At 56.5% G+C, this 17,334-nt stretch overlaps 2 protein-coding genes across 2 annotated transcripts; both read left to right on the forward strand.

Annotated features, from left to right (window-relative positions):
* Nucleotides 1-493: 493 nt before the first annotated feature.
* Nucleotides 494-1,340, forward strand: COL26b_008049 (uncharacterized protein; the record flags this gene model as incomplete). Its single annotated transcript, XM_053180822.1, has 2 exons — nt 494-632; nt 688-1,340. 2 exons carry the CDS (start codon nt 494-496, stop codon nt 1,338-1,340), a joined length of 792 nt encoding a protein of 263 aa, XP_053035214.1.
* An 11,129-nt stretch (nt 1,341-12,469) lies between these two features.
* COL26b_008050 (uncharacterized protein) lies at nt 12,470-16,615 on the forward strand (the record flags this gene model as incomplete). The annotated part of the gene is made up of 1 exon (XM_053180823.1): nt 12,470-16,615. The coding sequence occupies one exon, from the start codon at nt 12,470-12,472 to the stop codon at nt 16,613-16,615; it is 4,146 nt and encodes a 1,381-aa protein (XP_053035215.1).
* Between the last annotated feature and the right edge of the window lie 719 nt (nt 16,616-17,334).

A 17,334-nucleotide genomic window follows, 5' to 3' on the forward strand; every position in this document is an offset into this window, starting at 1 on the left:
CGAAAGACACCACCCGTAACGCAACAGCCAAACATCCTTTGTCTCCTCTTCAACGGGAAGCCACAACTAATCCAAAGATAACCTCCATGGCCATTGTCTTTCCCATCGTCAATTCCATCAACAATTGCAGCAACAATTTGGCTCATGCAGGAACAGTGGCCCGTGCTCCTGCATTCTCGCTTAGCTGCGCGGTACGTACCGCCGACAGCTTTGGCAGGCGCAGGAAGGCGCACCTAGGCACCTCGTGCTACCGTCGCTGCTGCCAGCTCTGCTGTTGTCGTCCTGCGAACCAAACCAGCAACGACGCGCCTCACCTCAAAAATCGTCATAACCCCCGACGATCGTCAACCACCAGCCTCCCTCCACCGTTCCACTTCGTCGTCATCAATCTCTTCCCATCTCCGCTTGCGCAATTATCCATCTGCTTGCGCAATAACAATTCTTACACATCTCGAATTATCCCCTATCCCCCAAAAACCACACAGTCGCAAGCATGGCCACCGACTACAGCTCATTGAAGGTGCCCGAGCTCAAGAAGCTTCTCCAGGAGAGGAGCCTTCCCGCCACGGGCAACAAGCTTGACCTGGTCAACCGCCTGAAGGAAAACGACAAGGCATCTGCCTCCGCGCCAGGTACGTCGATGGAATGAATGCGCCTCCGACCCAAAACTGACCGTCGCGACCCCAGCCGCAGAGGAGGACGAGATCGACTACAGCGACGACGAGCCCGCCGGGCCTGCCAAGGCCGCCGAAGCACCCAAGCCGGCCGAGGAGGCCGCACCTGCCGCTGAGCCCGCCCCAGCCCCAGCTCCCGCCGCGGAGCCCGCGGCGCCAGCAACCACCGAGGCCGCTCCTGAGGCTGCCCCTGCTGCTGCCGAGACGACTACCGAAGAGAAGCCTGAGGAGGCCGCCGCGCCCAAGGAGAACTTCGCCCTCAACCTCGGCGCGACTGACGCCTCAGAAGAAGCCCGCAAGCGCGCCGAGCGTGCCAAGCGCTTCGGCATCGTCGAGGAGGACGACGACGACGCCAAGAAGAAGGCCGAACGCGCGAAGCGCTTCGGCGCCGATGCTGATGCTGCCAACACTTCCGCCCTCGACTCGGCCCTTCCCGAGAGACGCCCCAAGCGCGGTCGTCCCGAGCGCAGCGACGAGCAGCCCGGCCGTGACTCCAAGCGCCAGAGCACCGACGGCCGTGGACGCCGCGGCGGCAGGGGCAACAGACACGGTCGCCAGGGCGGCGGTCGTCAAGGTGGCGGCAGTGTCGAGAAGCAGCGCAGTGCTGCGGCTGACCCGGCCGAGAAGGCCAGGATGGAGGCCAGAGCCAAGCGCTTTGCTGCCTAGATGGAGTAAGACGGGTTGGCAGGGGATTATGTATACTACTATGGTGGGGGAGCTGGAAGGCGTTTTCGTTCACGACGATGAACATGGAGACGCAAACGCAAAATTTGAAAAACGACAGGTCTTGGTCTACGCCGAACGAGACAGCGTGGTATTTGGCACCACGCGTCTACTTACCAGATATTTTTACAGTAATGGAATAGAGCAAAAAGCTTTTTTGTATCCCAACTCGGTTTCGCATGGGTCGGTCGAATTGAAGTGGGCTGGCATCGTTGAGATTCAATCGTGAACTTGAAAGCCTTCTTACTATTCTGCGCAACGGGAAGAAGTCGTACGTTGCCTTGATGAGGGCAGGTCATCGTTTGGCAACCCCATGCTAACGGGGTAGTCGGCTCTCTCACAGATGAGATTGGCGATTGAATCCGTTTCACGTCCCTAGGGCCGACTCTCTGGCAACAGCCTGATCAATAACTCAATCGGATATTGATCACTCAGAAATACGAATCAGTTCGATGGCGTCGTATAAGACTAGGTACCCATCCTGTGAGTGGCTGGCTCTTCAACAATGAGAACGCCTGTCAAGGGTATTTGGCACCGTCGTTGAAGCCGTCCATCGACGCAATTCGGCACCCAACATGGACCTAGAAGCAACGGTAAGTTGGCATCTGAGTATGGATCGCCGTCCTTCTTCATAGTCACTTGGCGCTTATTCGTCCCAAAGAGCCGCGACTCAGAGACCGAGGCTATGTATTCCTGCAGTCTACGGCCCTGCGTTCTCCATCCTATTCGGGAGAGACCAATGTCAGTCCGCCCAATCGACTCCGTCCTATTGATGAGATACACTATAAGATTCACCACGATTATTTACACTCCAAGACCGCAAGGGCTCGCCACAATCCAGAGCCGATGGCCAAGCGCTTGATGAAGTATATCTGGTTACAGTGGCAGGCTGTACAGCACCTCCGCGCCCGTTCTTCCCTCTCCTTCGCATATTCCAGCTTATTCGACATCTGATAATTAATGTCCATATTGTATCAGACATCCACGATTTAACGATGTCTATGCAACCGAGCGTGGTGCCAGGAAGTGCCAACTATTTCCCACCACAAAGTGGCTATATCATCGCGAACCATTTCCACGACCCATTCTGAGGAAAGGAAATCACCACTGCACATGGTTCAAGTTTAAATAAGCGCAAAAACTTCATTTGCAAGGGGTTTTGCAATGCCCTCGGAAGCCCTGTTGCCACTCCGCAAGCCTCATGGCGCATATAAAGAGAGTGACAGAGCAAACTATTCAATATCCCACACAACCAATCAGAGGAACATCGCGAAATTCACATCATTACATGAATCGAATTGGCTTCTCTTTTCGCGTATGCCACTCTTCCTCGACACAGTCCATGAATCAAAGGACAAGGCCACATCACGTCTCATCGTCTCCGTCCTTCAAAGGTACTGTTCCACGCGTATTCCCGCTATATATCCCTGATCAGAATTCGATTCGAGCTTATTATGGATGTATGAGCGAACCCCATTGTCTGACAAATCTTGGTGTCCGCCGAAGACTCGCCACCTTTAGCTATTGGAACGCGCTCGTCATTGACCATTTGGTCGCTGAACGAGGAGAAGGGACGTTGTTTATATAGCGCCGAGTATCAAAGCTAACCTTGAAATCAGTTCCTTCACAGAGATCGGGGTTTGCCTCTGTATCAGTGGAATCATTACATCCAATGTCGGCGTCCATCATCTTGTCATACGACCTCCGTATAACCAAAAGACAGGGAGGGTACTTCAAAACACACAGCACAAGTATAGCAGCGGTAGAATAGTGTTAACGGCGACTGTAGCGGCACCTGACTTCTCATCACTTATTTTGACACCTCGACTACATCCCATATTGGCTTTTGCTCAAGATGGATGCAGTACCCGCACATAAGCTGCGTACATCGGTGATGGATGAGCGTTAGTATCGGAGTTATATATTGACACGGCCTTTCGAAATGTCATCGTGATTCTATTGCTAGCGATGTCGAGGGTAATCGAATTCTTGTATGTGCCTGAGCTAATTATCTACCGTGGTGTTCTTCTCCAAGGGGGTTGCGGTATACTGGCGCGTGTAATGCGACTAAGAAGTCCTCTACAGCCCATCAACTTGAGGATATTCGTGGTACTCTCACCACATAGCTAAAAGATTGGCATCTCTGTGAGATTGAGATGGTGCTGCGTCACAAAGTCTAACTAGTAATACTTGCATTCCAAACCCCGAAGGACAGCCCGAGGGCACTTCTACCCATCCATCTCCGTCAGCTCGCAATCCGTTGACAAACGCTACCCGAAAACATAGTGTTCGCCCTGTTTTAAGGACGGAGAATCCCCGGTCCTCCTTCTCCGAAGAGAGAGAAGCCGAGCCCAGCAGCCAGCCGGACCCGCCTAGACGTACGTGAAAACCAAGAGACTTGGGGGTTCGAAGATTGCGAGGGCTGCAGTCAAGGTTTGATATAAGATTTCTCGTCATCATCCGAGGCGCTGTTCAATATAGAGTAGCCTAGGAAAACATATCAGAAGTTATATAAAGCGTCACTTGCTCCTACTTTCAGCCAATGAGAGGAAGTGCTCATTCTTTACACCACCTTGGACGGCAATTGAGCTGGCACATCGCATCCCGGATAAAGTTGGTCACTACACTGATCCCATACCCGATGTCGAAAACGGTAAGACATGCCCTTTCATGATGCTTCAGACCATCAGGTTGTAATCTGGTGCTTATTCAAGACTTCTTCCACGTATAAAAGGACAAACCCGATGAGAAACGAAGAACGAAGCGGGACCGAATCTTTCATCGTCTGTAACATTGCCCCTGCCTGGGTCATCACCTCCGTATCACCAAGTGTACGATGTTCAGCATAACGCGAAAATTACATACATGTTTTGGGCTAAAAATTTGCCTCAGGGAAAAAAAAGAGAATGGGGGAGATCACAAAATATATACTACGAACTACATTCTAGACTCATCACCATTTCCACCTCTGAGCTGACCTGCTTAGAGTGCCGACCCTGCCGTTAGCTGTTTAGGGAATTGCATGGCCTACTGATGAAATATAAAGCTCTACGGAGGCCACACCATTTTCCACAATCCACAATAGAAGTACAATATCCCGTGCTTTTTCTGAAGGGGATTACGAAGGTCATCTACATGATGCCACACCAAAATAACTTACTTTTCAACACCTTCGCCGCCCATCGCCCTCAAAATAGCCCGATATCATTCATTCTGCTGAATAACTAGACGACACTGAGGACGAATAGAGGCAACGAAAACCTGGGTTGGGTGGGCATTGCGTAGATAGAGTGTCAGTAAGCACCACGGGGCGCGCTCATCCAACAGGAAAGAATGGGATCCCCCTCTTCTGGTCATACGTCCGAAGTCCATTTTTCGGGGCCCGCCTGAAGAGAACGAAAGACGGCCACAAGGCCTCTTATATCCTCAAGTAGGTCTCTAGACTTGAAGACTTCAGTCATATAAAAGTTCTTCCGCACTATTTGGAAAGCCGCCACCACCGACAACGATGTAAGTCTTCTGTTCGAGGAAGTCCTCCTAGTAATCCGTTGCAGTCCTCGACGATGCTGATAAGCGTGGTTCCCGTCAGTACCGCAGACTCTCACTTACAGCATCGCTGATCTCCATCTCTGCGACTCCTCACCCTCTGTCAAGTATTCTCTCCAATACTTTACCATTCGACTCCAAATTTGTTCGATGCGTCTCGAGATTAGCAACATTCACAGGCAATAGACTCTTCCCAGGCCAAGCCCCAGTCCTGACAATACGGCCGCGAACTACGAGTTCCATTGCTGCTATCTAAGAACAAACACAACCACCCACTTATAAACAGCTCTGAACGACACCCATCGCCGTTCTCAGAACACCACTCTTCCTCACGACCTCAACCCCTCTCACAAACCCATTCTTCCCTCTCCACAGGCTCAACCAAGCCCGGACTTCTCCCCTTCATCTAACCCAAACCAAGCACTACCTTAGTCCACCACCTCAGCCCTTCCCGCGGATCCAGTAAACCTGCCAGAAAAGCAGGCGCCCCCCCCCCCCCCCCCCCTCTCGCGCAACCCAACTGGAGCGAGAGACCAGGAACAAACTCCTTCGAATCCCATCCCCCTCCTCCGCCATCAGCTCCAACAAACAAAGCCACGCCGCCAACCCGCATCCCCAAAGGCCCCTCCTATCACGATCCGGCCTTCCACTTTCCTCTCAATCCAACAGGAGATCCATATAGCAAACCAACATACACACACAAGTCCCTCAGCAGAGAGTGGCTCCTTCCAACACGAAAAAGCCCCCGCTATCCACCCACCCAACCAACCTCTCAGCCGGACCCTCGTCCGTCGCCCGCCGGCGTCTTTTAGCTCCCGAAGCTTTTCCAACAAAATCTCCTAGTCAAGGCGAGAAGAAATGTACGTGCGCCGAAAGGGTAAGGTGAGCAAGAAGACTTGATCTACAGCTCCGTCCACGCAGCGCCTTGACTTGGACCGATACGTCGGTAAACCTGCCAACGCATCATTACTCACCAGCTGAAGAGTTCTAGCTAGCCCCCGTAACCTCTCAGCTCTAGCTTGAACGAAGGCGGCTTTCCAACATCCCACGCCCAGCGCGCTAATCCCGCGTTAACGAGAAAAGACCAACAAAAAGTCCGACGTTTGCGCTAGGGGACGGACGGGCAATTCTCTGGGCTTCCTTCGTCTGTGCGGACCTTCGTGGGGGATGACACCAACACACACAAAGCCCAAAGTGAACAAACTTTTTCTCCCTTTTTAATTATTCTCTCATCCATCCCCAGCAGCCGCCGATGGGGGTGTGAAGAACCGCCGTGCAATCCGCACCTCGTCGCCGTCACGTTACTCGCTACTGAAGACTCGTGAGATTGCACATCCCTGCTGTCTCATCACCCACAGGCCAATCAACGCCCGTAAACCCCTGTCCATCTGAGCAACGACCCCCGGTCGCGGGACCTCTGGCGGCTACGATTGGAGAAACTGACAAGGGCTCGGTTGCTGGGTTCGTCTTTCTCTCGTCTTCGATGTCATTGCAGAGAGCATGTCCGATTCTCATCTTGTTGCTCCAGTCTCGCTTCTGCAGGCCTTTTCGTTTGTGATTCAATCTCGTCGCCGATGGAATGCCAGTTTTGTGCTCTACCATTCGGAGTCAGCGAGACGATCGTTGCCCTTCACCGCTGCAAGTACCGAGTACATGTGTACATGGGCGATGTGCGCCCTCTGAACCGGGAAAGAAAAGCCCAGAGATTTGCGATCACCGCAAAAAGCCGGGCAAAGCCACAGGGTTGCCGTTTTCTCGCTCAACCGAGCCCGGCTCCGTTGGCACTGAGCCACCCGAGACCCGCTCCATCGGGTCTGAATGCCACGTCACCAGCCTCACGGCACCCAGTTGCAAGGGCCACGGATGAGGCGCGTGGCGGAGTGCATGTGTGAAGTGGCCCTTGTGGCTTCAGGTTGCCTCACTACCGTCACTCTGAGCGCCACCTTACGGCGCCGGTTTGCGAATTGCTTCCTGCACGTCGTCTCGCTCGCTTCGGCGGGCGACCTTGGCTGTCTTTTTGCAGCAGAGACCCGGCTGTCGGCCCTGGATGTGCCTGTTTTAGACGCGGCCAGCGCATAACAATCGCCACAGTCGAGCTGCAGGTTTCAGCTGCTCTGGTTTTGTTTGCTGCGTCGCTGTCTGGATGTCGTCGCTGGCACTGACGTTGAGGAGACGCTGCCTGGTCCGGTGAGCCGGTCCCGTGATTCCACTGCCGGACAGACCCTGCTACGGCGGTCTGCCTGACGGCCGCTGTTGGATCGATGATCCCATCTGGGTCGCGGAGAGGGCCTGCTTCTATTCTCGTTATCGTGCATACTGCCTTGCTGCAGTGGAATTTCATGCCAGGCATCCCAGAGCCAGCAGCTCCATCGCATGTCAACATTTTTGTTTCTTTTCGGATACCGTGCACTGTGAGCACCGTGCTCGGCCTGTCAAGGTTGCTCCATGCAGGGCCATGTGCGACGGGAGCTGTCATTTCGCGGCCGTTGCGGAGAGACTTTCAACGGGCCTAGTCAAACGTTAGATGAGACGGTCATCTCTGACTAATGTCCATGACGCCAGAATCAGCTCCTTTCCATCCCGGCGGTCCTTATCGAGCAGTCTCGTCGTCAAGCCCACGCGGTCGATTGGTGAAGAGCGGTTTCCAAAAGCTGCGGGTAAGGAGAGACATGCATGAGGGGAAATGGATGCTCAGGGACGCGAGATGGATGGTGGGAAAATGTCTCGGGCAGCTCAGATGATTGGACATAATTGAAGACGAGCGGGCCAATCGTAAATGCAGAAAGGGACCGAACCCCCTGCCGCCCAGAAGATCCATTTCGGCCCGGCCAATGACGGCGACGGGACTGTTTCGACCCCAAGCAGGCCAGACGGGTAACCGTAAAGTCGGCCGTGGTTGGGTGCGTTACGTGAGATGGAAGCAATAGTCGACGATGAGCGGATCTGAATTGGGGTTGAGACAATCTCCAAACTCCTGTTTCTGACCAAGACAGGGCCTGGGAGATTAGCCGTGGCGTAGCACTGCGTGCGAATGGAAGTCTTCGAAATGGCTTCTTTCTGCAGTTGGAAGACGACCCCGCGGCCACACGGTCTCGAAGCAGCAGGCTCGCGGGTTGGTTGCTGGCGCGACCCAGACTCATCCGACGATAATCTCGTGGTGGTAAGCGAGTTAAACGACGAAGCCATGGGAGCGTATCGTTGCCTGCCTAGCCGGAGAATAAAGTCGTTGGTTGGACCCTCGAGAAAGGCTCGAATCCATAGTCTTCCCGTGCCCGGATTTTTAGGATTTAGATGAAGGCTGAGACTCGAGAGGGTGTGCAAGCGAGCAGACTAGACGGGCCTGGGTCGTCATCACCAAAGTTCTAATTCGACGTTGACGACGACAACCGCGTTTGCTCGTTGGTGGCGCTTCCTGGTAGTGTAGTTGGAATGGCGCGTCCAAGAGGCTTGCGGTGCAGTCGAGATACTGTTTACTGGGTAAGTAGGTGCTTCCTGCGCGTCCATCGCGGGGTCCTCTGTCGATCCTCCTGCGAGTCTCTGGATGGAGCAACGTCGAGGAGCGAGCGCCCAGGCGATGTTCCCTTGTTGGTTTCCCGCAGGAGTAGGCCCGAGGATTCAGAGCAAATCAAGTTGATGCCGCGGCGGCCGGTCTATACACTTCCGCACAAACATTGTCGAGATAATATCAGAATATGATATCTCGAGTGGGGTGAGTGTGGTCCGTGTCGACTGCCCTTGAAGCCGTGCCCACCACCATCTCTGAAGAGTGAGGTTGGACTCCATCTGGGATACATGACCGAAAGGAGGTCGCCAAACAAGCGCCGGGCAGCAGGAAGAGGGGTGGGGCAAGCGTGAAAGCGTATCGGTAGCGTGGGCGATCAACAGAGAGGGTGGGACAAGAGTAAGACATGCAGAAACATGGCCTCTCGGGCAGCGTAGAGTGAGACATGCGGTGGATCATTGATAGATGACATGTTGACGACAGTCGCGGGGGTTGGTGAATCAAAGGCTCCCGTCGTCTTTGCTTTTGCTCGGTAGCAGGCGGTTCACGGGCGTTGCTGTCGCTGTTGACGGTCGACTGACAGCGGTTGCGGAGAGACGACGGATGACGCAGGGGAAGGGAGGGCGAGCGTCGAGGAGTTTGACGAGGAGTCAACTCTAGTTCGTGTATGTGAGGGCTCCCATGAGCTGTCCAGAGTGGATTGGTTTCCATAAGGTAGAATTAGAAACGACCAGGTGTTGAGAGGCTGTCGATGGGCCCAGCAGTGCCAGCCAGGGCTGGAGCGTTCAAAGTGCAAAGTCCAAAAAAGAGTCAAAAAACAAAAAGAGAGAGCCGTTGGACTCGCAGTGGCAGTTGCGCACGTTCCAGTTGAGCCGTCTGGACCCGCAGGTACATGGGCAAAGTACCGATGCGCTAGTGCCGCTTTGGGAATGGGCAGAGCTGCACCTGGCTTGTGCGGTTGTGGTGACCCCCTGCCTTGCCCTGCCCTGCCCGCTCCCTCCAGCAAGCGGCCTGTGAGTTGAGTCTGTGACCTGCACCTGTGGTCCGTCGCTGCTTTCCGTCCTTTCGCTTTCGTTCTCCAGTTTCCGGTTCCCAGTCTCCAGCAGCTGCAACTGCGTCTTTTCAGTTCGACGGCGTCGTCCTCGATGCCTGCCAATGCTGCCATTGATGGCCATTTCCGTCCATGCCCCATCCGATGTCGTTTCCCATTAACAAACGCTCAGCCAACATATCACCGTCTATTCGACAACCGCGTCCAGCCCCATCCCTGCCTGCTCCATCCTTATTACACCACGCCTATTACTTTTGCCTTCTCACTCACGAGACGACGGACGACGAGAACCTTTTCTGTTTGTCTTTTCCTCTCATCTTTCTCACTCGTCCACACCTAGCGGGGCGGGCCATCCCCTTTGCGCTCCAGGGTCACTCCCAGCCGCCAGCTTGGACACTTTGGCCCGTTTTGCCCCCGCCATCCAGTTTCCACAGAGTCAATTCGAGTCCCGTGCCGAGTTGCCAACCCAAAAGAAACTACCGCCCTCGCCGTCGGTGAAGGGCTGCGCGGGTATTTTTTGTCGGTCTCTCTGTAGCGTCGACCGACTGGCGGTAAGCACAGCCATCTCTACGGGTCGCCAGCACCACCACCACCGTCACCGACATCGTCACCGACACTGGCCGGGCTATGATGCCATTCTTCTGTCCATGGTAGTTGTCTCGTCCCGCGGTTCTCTCTCTCAATTCTGCAAAAGCAAAACATCGAATTCGACGTGCCCACAACCCCCTTCCCCTGCCCTCACCCCCAGACTCGCAGCATCGCAGCATCCCAGACGATGCAGACAACCCCCAATCCGGGCAAGGGCATGGCAGGGGGTTGCGGCCCAATGGTGTCGTCCAGTTGCCTTCTCAAGCCTTCTCGCGACTCCCATAGGACGAGCCGTGTATGCAGAGTACAGGGCGAGTCTCTTGCCGCATGGCGGCACAGCCCAGCAGTTGCACGCCTCGCAGTCTGCAGAGATTGCCGCCAGCCAGCCCTTGGTTGTCGGTGCCTCTTTCAGCGTCTCTTCCTCCTCCCCACCTCGTCTCCCCTCGCTGCCCTCCATGCCCTCCATGCCCTGTCTGCCTGTGTTTTGCTTCTCCTGTGCATCTGCAGAAAGACCCGTCAATGGCCCATTACTATGTAGGTCCACGGCGACAGTTCGCATCTGCTCCCTGTCTAGTCCTCTACTGCTCCGTACACAGTGGTAGTACTCCCCTTTCCAGACCCTCGCTTCTCTCCCCCAAACGGCCCAAAGATGACTCAACATCGTGACTGGCGCATACCGCTGTCTGATCTGCTCCCTCCTGCGCGCGTTCCCTGCCTCGCCTGCCCAATCCCAGAGCGCCGCCCTCGGCGTTTCCAGCAGCTCCTCACCTGACCTGGGCCCATGATTCCCATTTCTTGACCGCTGCACGCTAGAGGCTAAAGCCCGGGTGCAAGGGTTCAGACGCCACGCGCAAAGAATAGCAGCAATCGAGTCCATCTGTACCTTAGATACCTTAGATGCAGATGCGGGCCAGATACACCTCTCAGACACAGAATAACATTGCAGGTCCCGAGTACTCCGTTACGTACGGCCTACCGTCCTCTTCTGCTAGTCATACCCCTGCTGGCTAAGGTTCCCTACCTAGGTAAGGTACCTTGCCCTCGCCGACGTCCTCCGTCCATCCACGCCGGCTGCTTTCCAGCAGGCCGGCTCCAGCCAAAATGGAAGAGAGACCGAGATGCCTTGCTTCACCTATATACAATCCAATCTTGCCTTTCTCTGTCCCGACCTGGCCGTTGCAACTGTAGCTTTCTTTTTTCTCTCTACTCTGTCTGTACCGCCAGCAAATATCTGCCACACGATACCTACTAGATACCCTGCCCTCTTTCTTTTGCCACCAGAGCTTGCCGTCTGCCCCTCCGCAGCAACTTATCTGGACTCCATCCCCGTCTTCAAGGCTAAACCCAACGGCCTCTTCTTCCCCAGACGCTTAACCAGTCGCATTCCCAAACATCCCCATCAGCTTGCCGTCACAACACAGAGGCTGGCTCATACCACACAGCATCCCACCGACGGCGCCAGCGCTGGTGTCTAGACGCGGCTTCTGCCCACCATCTCGAGGACCCCTCCGAACCCCTCCACCACCACCACGACCCTCCCAGCCGAATCGGCTTCCCCTCGACAGCCGCGCAACCTCCCACCACCCCACCATCACACCTCACCACCACCATCTCAGCTCCGGATCCCTTCCCCCTCTTCCGCGCCCAGCATTCCCTGTTGATAATTTTTTCACTTCCTTTTCCTTTCTGCTCGTTCCAGGACGTTCATCTTTTCTCGTCGACTGTGCCTGTCTGATCCATCTCTTCTTATATCCCCATTTCGCTCCCCTTGGCTGTGCTCGGCGTCACATCCCAGCCCCCAAACTGCCTACTTGGGACTGCTGGAAACCCTTTTATTCCTTTGCTGTTAGTCAGTCGAGGTCGAGGGATTTACTCTTCTGTTTCCTGTGATCTTGCGCCTGACCCGTTGCGCCCAGCGTGGTCAGCACCTAATTGAGGACGTCGGGTCGTCACTGCCAGGTTATTCTCGTAGCCACTGTTTGCCGTCCGCCGCTAACTCCTCGGCAGGCCTCACGTATCCATCGTGACTCAACATGATATTTGAGAAGAGTTGGTAATGGTGGAAAGGCCCAGAAATCTCTCCAGGACAATATGGCAACCCTCCGCACGGGTTCGGGCTTGCCGAGTCGTCCAGATGAACAGATACGAGCGAGAAGAGCGTACATGGAACCCAGGGAAGAACGACGAGTGCGCAGAGAAGGAGAGAGCATCCGAATCCCGATCCAACAACCCACCCAGCCCCAGAGCAAACCGGCGCGGGAGCTCCAGCCTTCGTCGAGGCGTCCAGCTCTCCCGGTACCCTCCAACCGACCTCCGCTAACTCACCAAACACAATCATGGAGCTCCAACAGCACAATTTCGGAAAGACCGAGCCACGTTCCGACAATGTCAGGCTCGTCCTCTTCGGGACGCTCCCAGACCGGCCCCAAACCTCGCAACGTTCTGCGAAGGAAGAAATCCTCGGTCGCCCAAAAAACTCCAAGTCTTAGCCATGGGTCGACCGACTCCACGCGAACGAGCTCCTCATCGTCTGCTCCTCGATCACGGTCCTCGCTCGACCCGGGAATGCAGCTCGACCGGGGCATCACCGAGAGCCCGACAGAGATCCGGATCGCCCATGTTGTGGACTTGCCCAAGACCCAGGCGCAGTCCGTCACCATCTACCCCGAATTAGATCGATACAGAGACTATACCTACACCGGACGGCCATCAACCTCCTCCGAGGGCTCCAGCGTCGACTTCCTCCACAGGTTGGCTACTCACGACCTGCCGCCTCCAACGCCCGTGTTCTCCGGAACAAGCAGCCAGTTGAGCGCCTTCAGCGGCAGCCCCTCGACGAGATTCTCCGAGTCGCCCGGTCCAGGACCGTACAGTCGAGACACGACTCCCACGTCAATGTCGTCACAGTCACCTGGCCTGGTGATCCCGATGCGAATCCCTGCCCCCCGGACGAGACAGTTGAGCCCGGCCGTAACCCGGCCGCCAGTGACCCGGAGAAGAGCTGGAAGCGCGAATGAGATGGATGCGTTTAGCGCCGACCCCCAAGGTCTCGCCGCCGTCCGCGAGTCTCTTACATCCTCGTCGTCAAACTCCACCGTGAGGGAGGTCGAGCGGAAATCGTCCGTAAAGAAGAAGAGGCTGTCGCCCCTGCCCCCGAGCCCGCCGCCCCGCAAGTCGTCGCAGAAGTTCACCCAGAGTCCCGGCAATGACGAGTCCCCGTCCAAGGCGGCCAGAGAGCCGGCCATGCCCATCATGACCCCGCCGTCACCGGTGCAATCTCCTCCGCGTCTGATGCCAAGTGCTTCGCCCCGTCAGACACCGCCAACCCGGCCCAGCAGAGAGAACACCCCTGACCTGCAGTCGCAGTTGTTTGGGCCGCTGCCCATCATCCACAGCAACCTCTCGTCTGCGTCCCTGGTCAACGACAGGCGCCCGGAGCCGCAGGTCCTCTCGCGGTCTGTCACGCCTCTGTATTCAGAGAAGCCTCCGCAATCCCGCCTGCCCGCGAGCAGAGAGGCCACGCCGGCTCCTCGACCAGCGACATCTGACAAGAAGAAGGAGCGCCCGACTCGCACTCCCAGCCCTGGAACGTCGGCGTTCAGTCGCTTCCCCTTCTTTGGTCGTCGCAAGACGGCACCCGAGGTCACTCAGGTCGACAAGAAGGAGAAGCCGGCACGCAAGGGGCCTGCCGCTGGCACGGGGCACGAGGGATACGGACGGCTAGGTGCGATTCGGCGACGAAGCGGCAGCTCATCCGCCAACGGGGCCCGCAACAGCATGGGCCCTGCCTCGTCCCAGGACAGTCTCAGCAGCAACCAGCCAACCGACACCTTCCTTCTGGAGCGCATGAACCCCGTCATCATCTCTGGCGGCAGTGTCGTTGAGAATAGGAACAACAGTGTCGACCTGCATCGTTCGGAGAGCAACCAGAGCCTCGGGTACGCCTCGGAGACGTCAACCACCTCCAGCACTGGCCGGTTTGGGCTCGCCCCCTCCGCCATTCCTCGCGGTCCTCACCCTTCCCTCAGTCATCGCCGTCCTTCCGACAGCAGCGACTCTGAGGCCGTCACCATGAAGTCCACCCTGGCTTTCAGGAGGTCCGTTCAACGGCTGAGGACGTCTCCCGATCAAAGCCCTCTCAAGCTGCCGCAGCCCATCAACACCACCGGCATATCGGCGCCGTCAATGGACAGCTACGACACCACCATCTTGTCTGACGACTCCCAGTTTGAGAAGCACAGAGAAGTCATCCGCGGTCGCATTGCCGCAGCCACCGCGACGCCGCCTAAGAAGCTGACCAAGCGAGCTCGCTCTCCAAGCAAGTGGAAGCTCTTTAGCAGATCTCGGAGCCAGCCCAACAAGAAGGAGCCCGAGCCCGTTCCCGTTGCTGCCACCGTCAAGGTGGTCCAGCACAAGCCGGCCGCCTTTTACACGATGATGGACGGCTCCGAGCAAGAAGACTCTGGACCGCCAGACGTTGAGGAGATTCTCCGCGAGGCAGCCGTCTTTGACCTGCCATCGCCACCGCCGATTACGGAGACAGTCAAGGAGCGACGGGCATCCACCACAAGCCAGGACCAAAGGAGAGAGTCGCTGTCGAGGCTCACCCAGCCGACAAAGTCATCACAGGCGCGCAGGAACTCTGCCTCCGCTAAGCCGACTTCCACGTCCATCCCTGCCATCCGCTCCATGAAGACGCAGGCTTCGCAGTCCAGTGCCGCCAAGCCAGCCGAACGCCCCAGTCGTTTGCCTCAAGTCGGGCGCATCCCAAAGGTAGTCACCTCTCGACCCGAGCACGCGTCGTCGAGGAGCTTCTCGCGCCCATTCAACAGGATCAGCATGAGCATGCCCCCGGACGATGCAGCCTTCAACCCCGACTTTGTCGCCTCTGGCCCGACCCCGGAGCTGTCTACCCCGGAGCTCTCTCGCGGCGAGTCGGCTGCCACCACCGCAACCAGCGTCGAAACCAACTCAGATCCCCGTTCGTCCATTGTTCCCCTCAAGACGCCTGAGATGGTCCAGATCGGCCGCGAGTTCCTCGCCTTCTCTCCCCGAAAGAACTCTGAGTGCACCACTAGCACTTCTTCCAGCGGCGGGATGTACACCATGGCTGATGCCCTTGCTTACGTTCCGGACCCCAATGCACCCCTCGTGGAAGATGAGATCTGGGACGAGTACAACGACCTCATCGGCGAAGTCCCCCCTTCGGCAACCTCTTCCAAGGGCATTCCCTTTCATCTGGAGGGCCACGATGGCAGACTCTCCAAGCGATCCCTCAAACCCCTGGAATCACCCACCATTGTTCCTCCCAAGGCTGCCGAGAAACCCGTCGAAAACACCACCGCAACCTCGTCGAGCGTCTACAGCGCCGACATGACTGAGCGCTTGAAAGCTGCCTTTGCTCTCAAGCCCGAAGCCAGCTCCAACTCCCTGACCCTGATCCCCATTGCCGACGTCCCCGCCAGCGCGATCGACCGCGAGAGCACCGAGTTGGCCCGCAAAGCTACCATCACTTCCCAGCGAAGCAGCAACTCTTCCCGCAGATCCCGCCAGTCCATGTCCAGCTGCAAGTCCTCGGAGGACGAGTCTCCTCTCTCCCAGGTAAACCTCCGCGTCGGCTCCATGACGGTCTCCAAGTGGCTCTCCTTTGGGCACGTCCTCTTCTCCCCAGCGCGTGACCAGCTAGTCCCCGTCGTCGGCTCCCTCAAGCGCCACTCCATTCTCGTCGTTGACGGTCTCGGCAACGACGACTGGTCGTTTTACGCAGCAGAGACGTACCCAGCCGCAACCTTTTTCAACCTCTCTCCGCGGGCGCCTCTCCCCGACGAACACAAAAACTCCTCCAGCTTCCCCCTGAGCCCGCCCAACCACCACCAGATCCAGTACCTCTCTCACACCGCCAAGTTCCCCTTCGGCCCTGAGTCCTTCACCTCGGTCGTCTTCCGCTTCCCCACCGCCGCACCGGAGTCCCACTACCGCAACATCATCTCCGAGGCCCGCCGCGTTCTCAAGCCGGGTGGCTACATTGAGCTCTCGATCCTCGACGTCGACCTCAACAACATGGGCAACCGCGGACGCCGCACCATCCGCCGGATCAAGGAGCGCATCCACGAGCGCAACCCCGAGATCAACATCAGCTCCAGCTCGGACCTGATCCTCCGCCTCCTCGGCCGCAAGGGCTTCACCGACGTCAAGACCTGCCGCGTCGGCGTGCCCGTGGCAAGCGTCGTGCCTCGGACCGAAGGCAGCAGTAAGCCCCCGGTAACCCGCAAGGCCAAGGAAATCCGCAGCCTGGCCGAGATGATGAACGACGACGGCGACTCGGCGGACGAGAACATCACCAAGATGGTCGCCAAGGTCGGGCGTTGGTGGTACAGCCGCTGCTACGAGAGCGCCGCGGGGACCGCCGTCAGCCGCAGCATCTGGGGCGATCGTGCCCTGCTTGCGGAGTGCGAAGAGTGGCGGACCAGCTTCAAGCTCATGGTCTGCTACGCACGAGTCCCGGAGAGGGCTCGCACCGCGAGCATCTAACGGGACTTCTTTGTTTTATTTTAGCGTTTCATAACCCTCGTTTCCTATCCTACATACCCCTGATTTCTTATCCAAAAGGCATCATTATCAGGTTCCGGAACAAGAGGAAGATCTCGCATCAAAGATTCAAGAGGGCGCAAGCCCATCTGCAACACCAGTTTGGTGTTGAATTTTCTATATCATCACACAAGAGCAAAGCAGCCGGTAGACACAGGACGGCGTTTGCGTGGCCCGCCCGACCCCTTGACTGGGTTGTCGGTCGCGGTTGTATCCCATACTATCCATCTCCTATCTCTTACAACACACCACTGGCGACAGTTGTAATTCATAGTATAGGGTCACGGAACCCTCCTGTACCCGCCGGCCTGGCTGCGCCGAGGCATCACACCCCTCCTATCACAACACCCCCAAAAGCGATCAAGGCAACACGATATTTGTCTATTTAATGTATTTCATTCTTTTACCTTATCTGCGATAGGACATATTTTGGAAACGCAATGGAAGGGAAAGCAGCGCTGGACTGACCGGGACACCACGACTCATTCTACTTTGGAAAACACGGAATTAGGGAAACATAATCTGGATTGGCAGGGCCGTTCGCTCTTTTCTTCGTCTTGTCTGGGACATTGTTCGATTCTATTCAAATGGGGAGACAAACCGAAGAAAAAAAGCGCGCAGGACGGCTTTGGAAAGAAGGCCATGGGTGGAAAGAAAAGACG

This window comes from Colletotrichum chrysophilum, assembly GCF_026319265.1.
Source record: "Colletotrichum chrysophilum strain AFK26 chromosome Unknown scaffold_68, whole genome shotgun sequence".
NCBI lineage: Eukaryota > Fungi > Ascomycota > Sordariomycetes > Glomerellales > Glomerellaceae > Colletotrichum > Colletotrichum chrysophilum.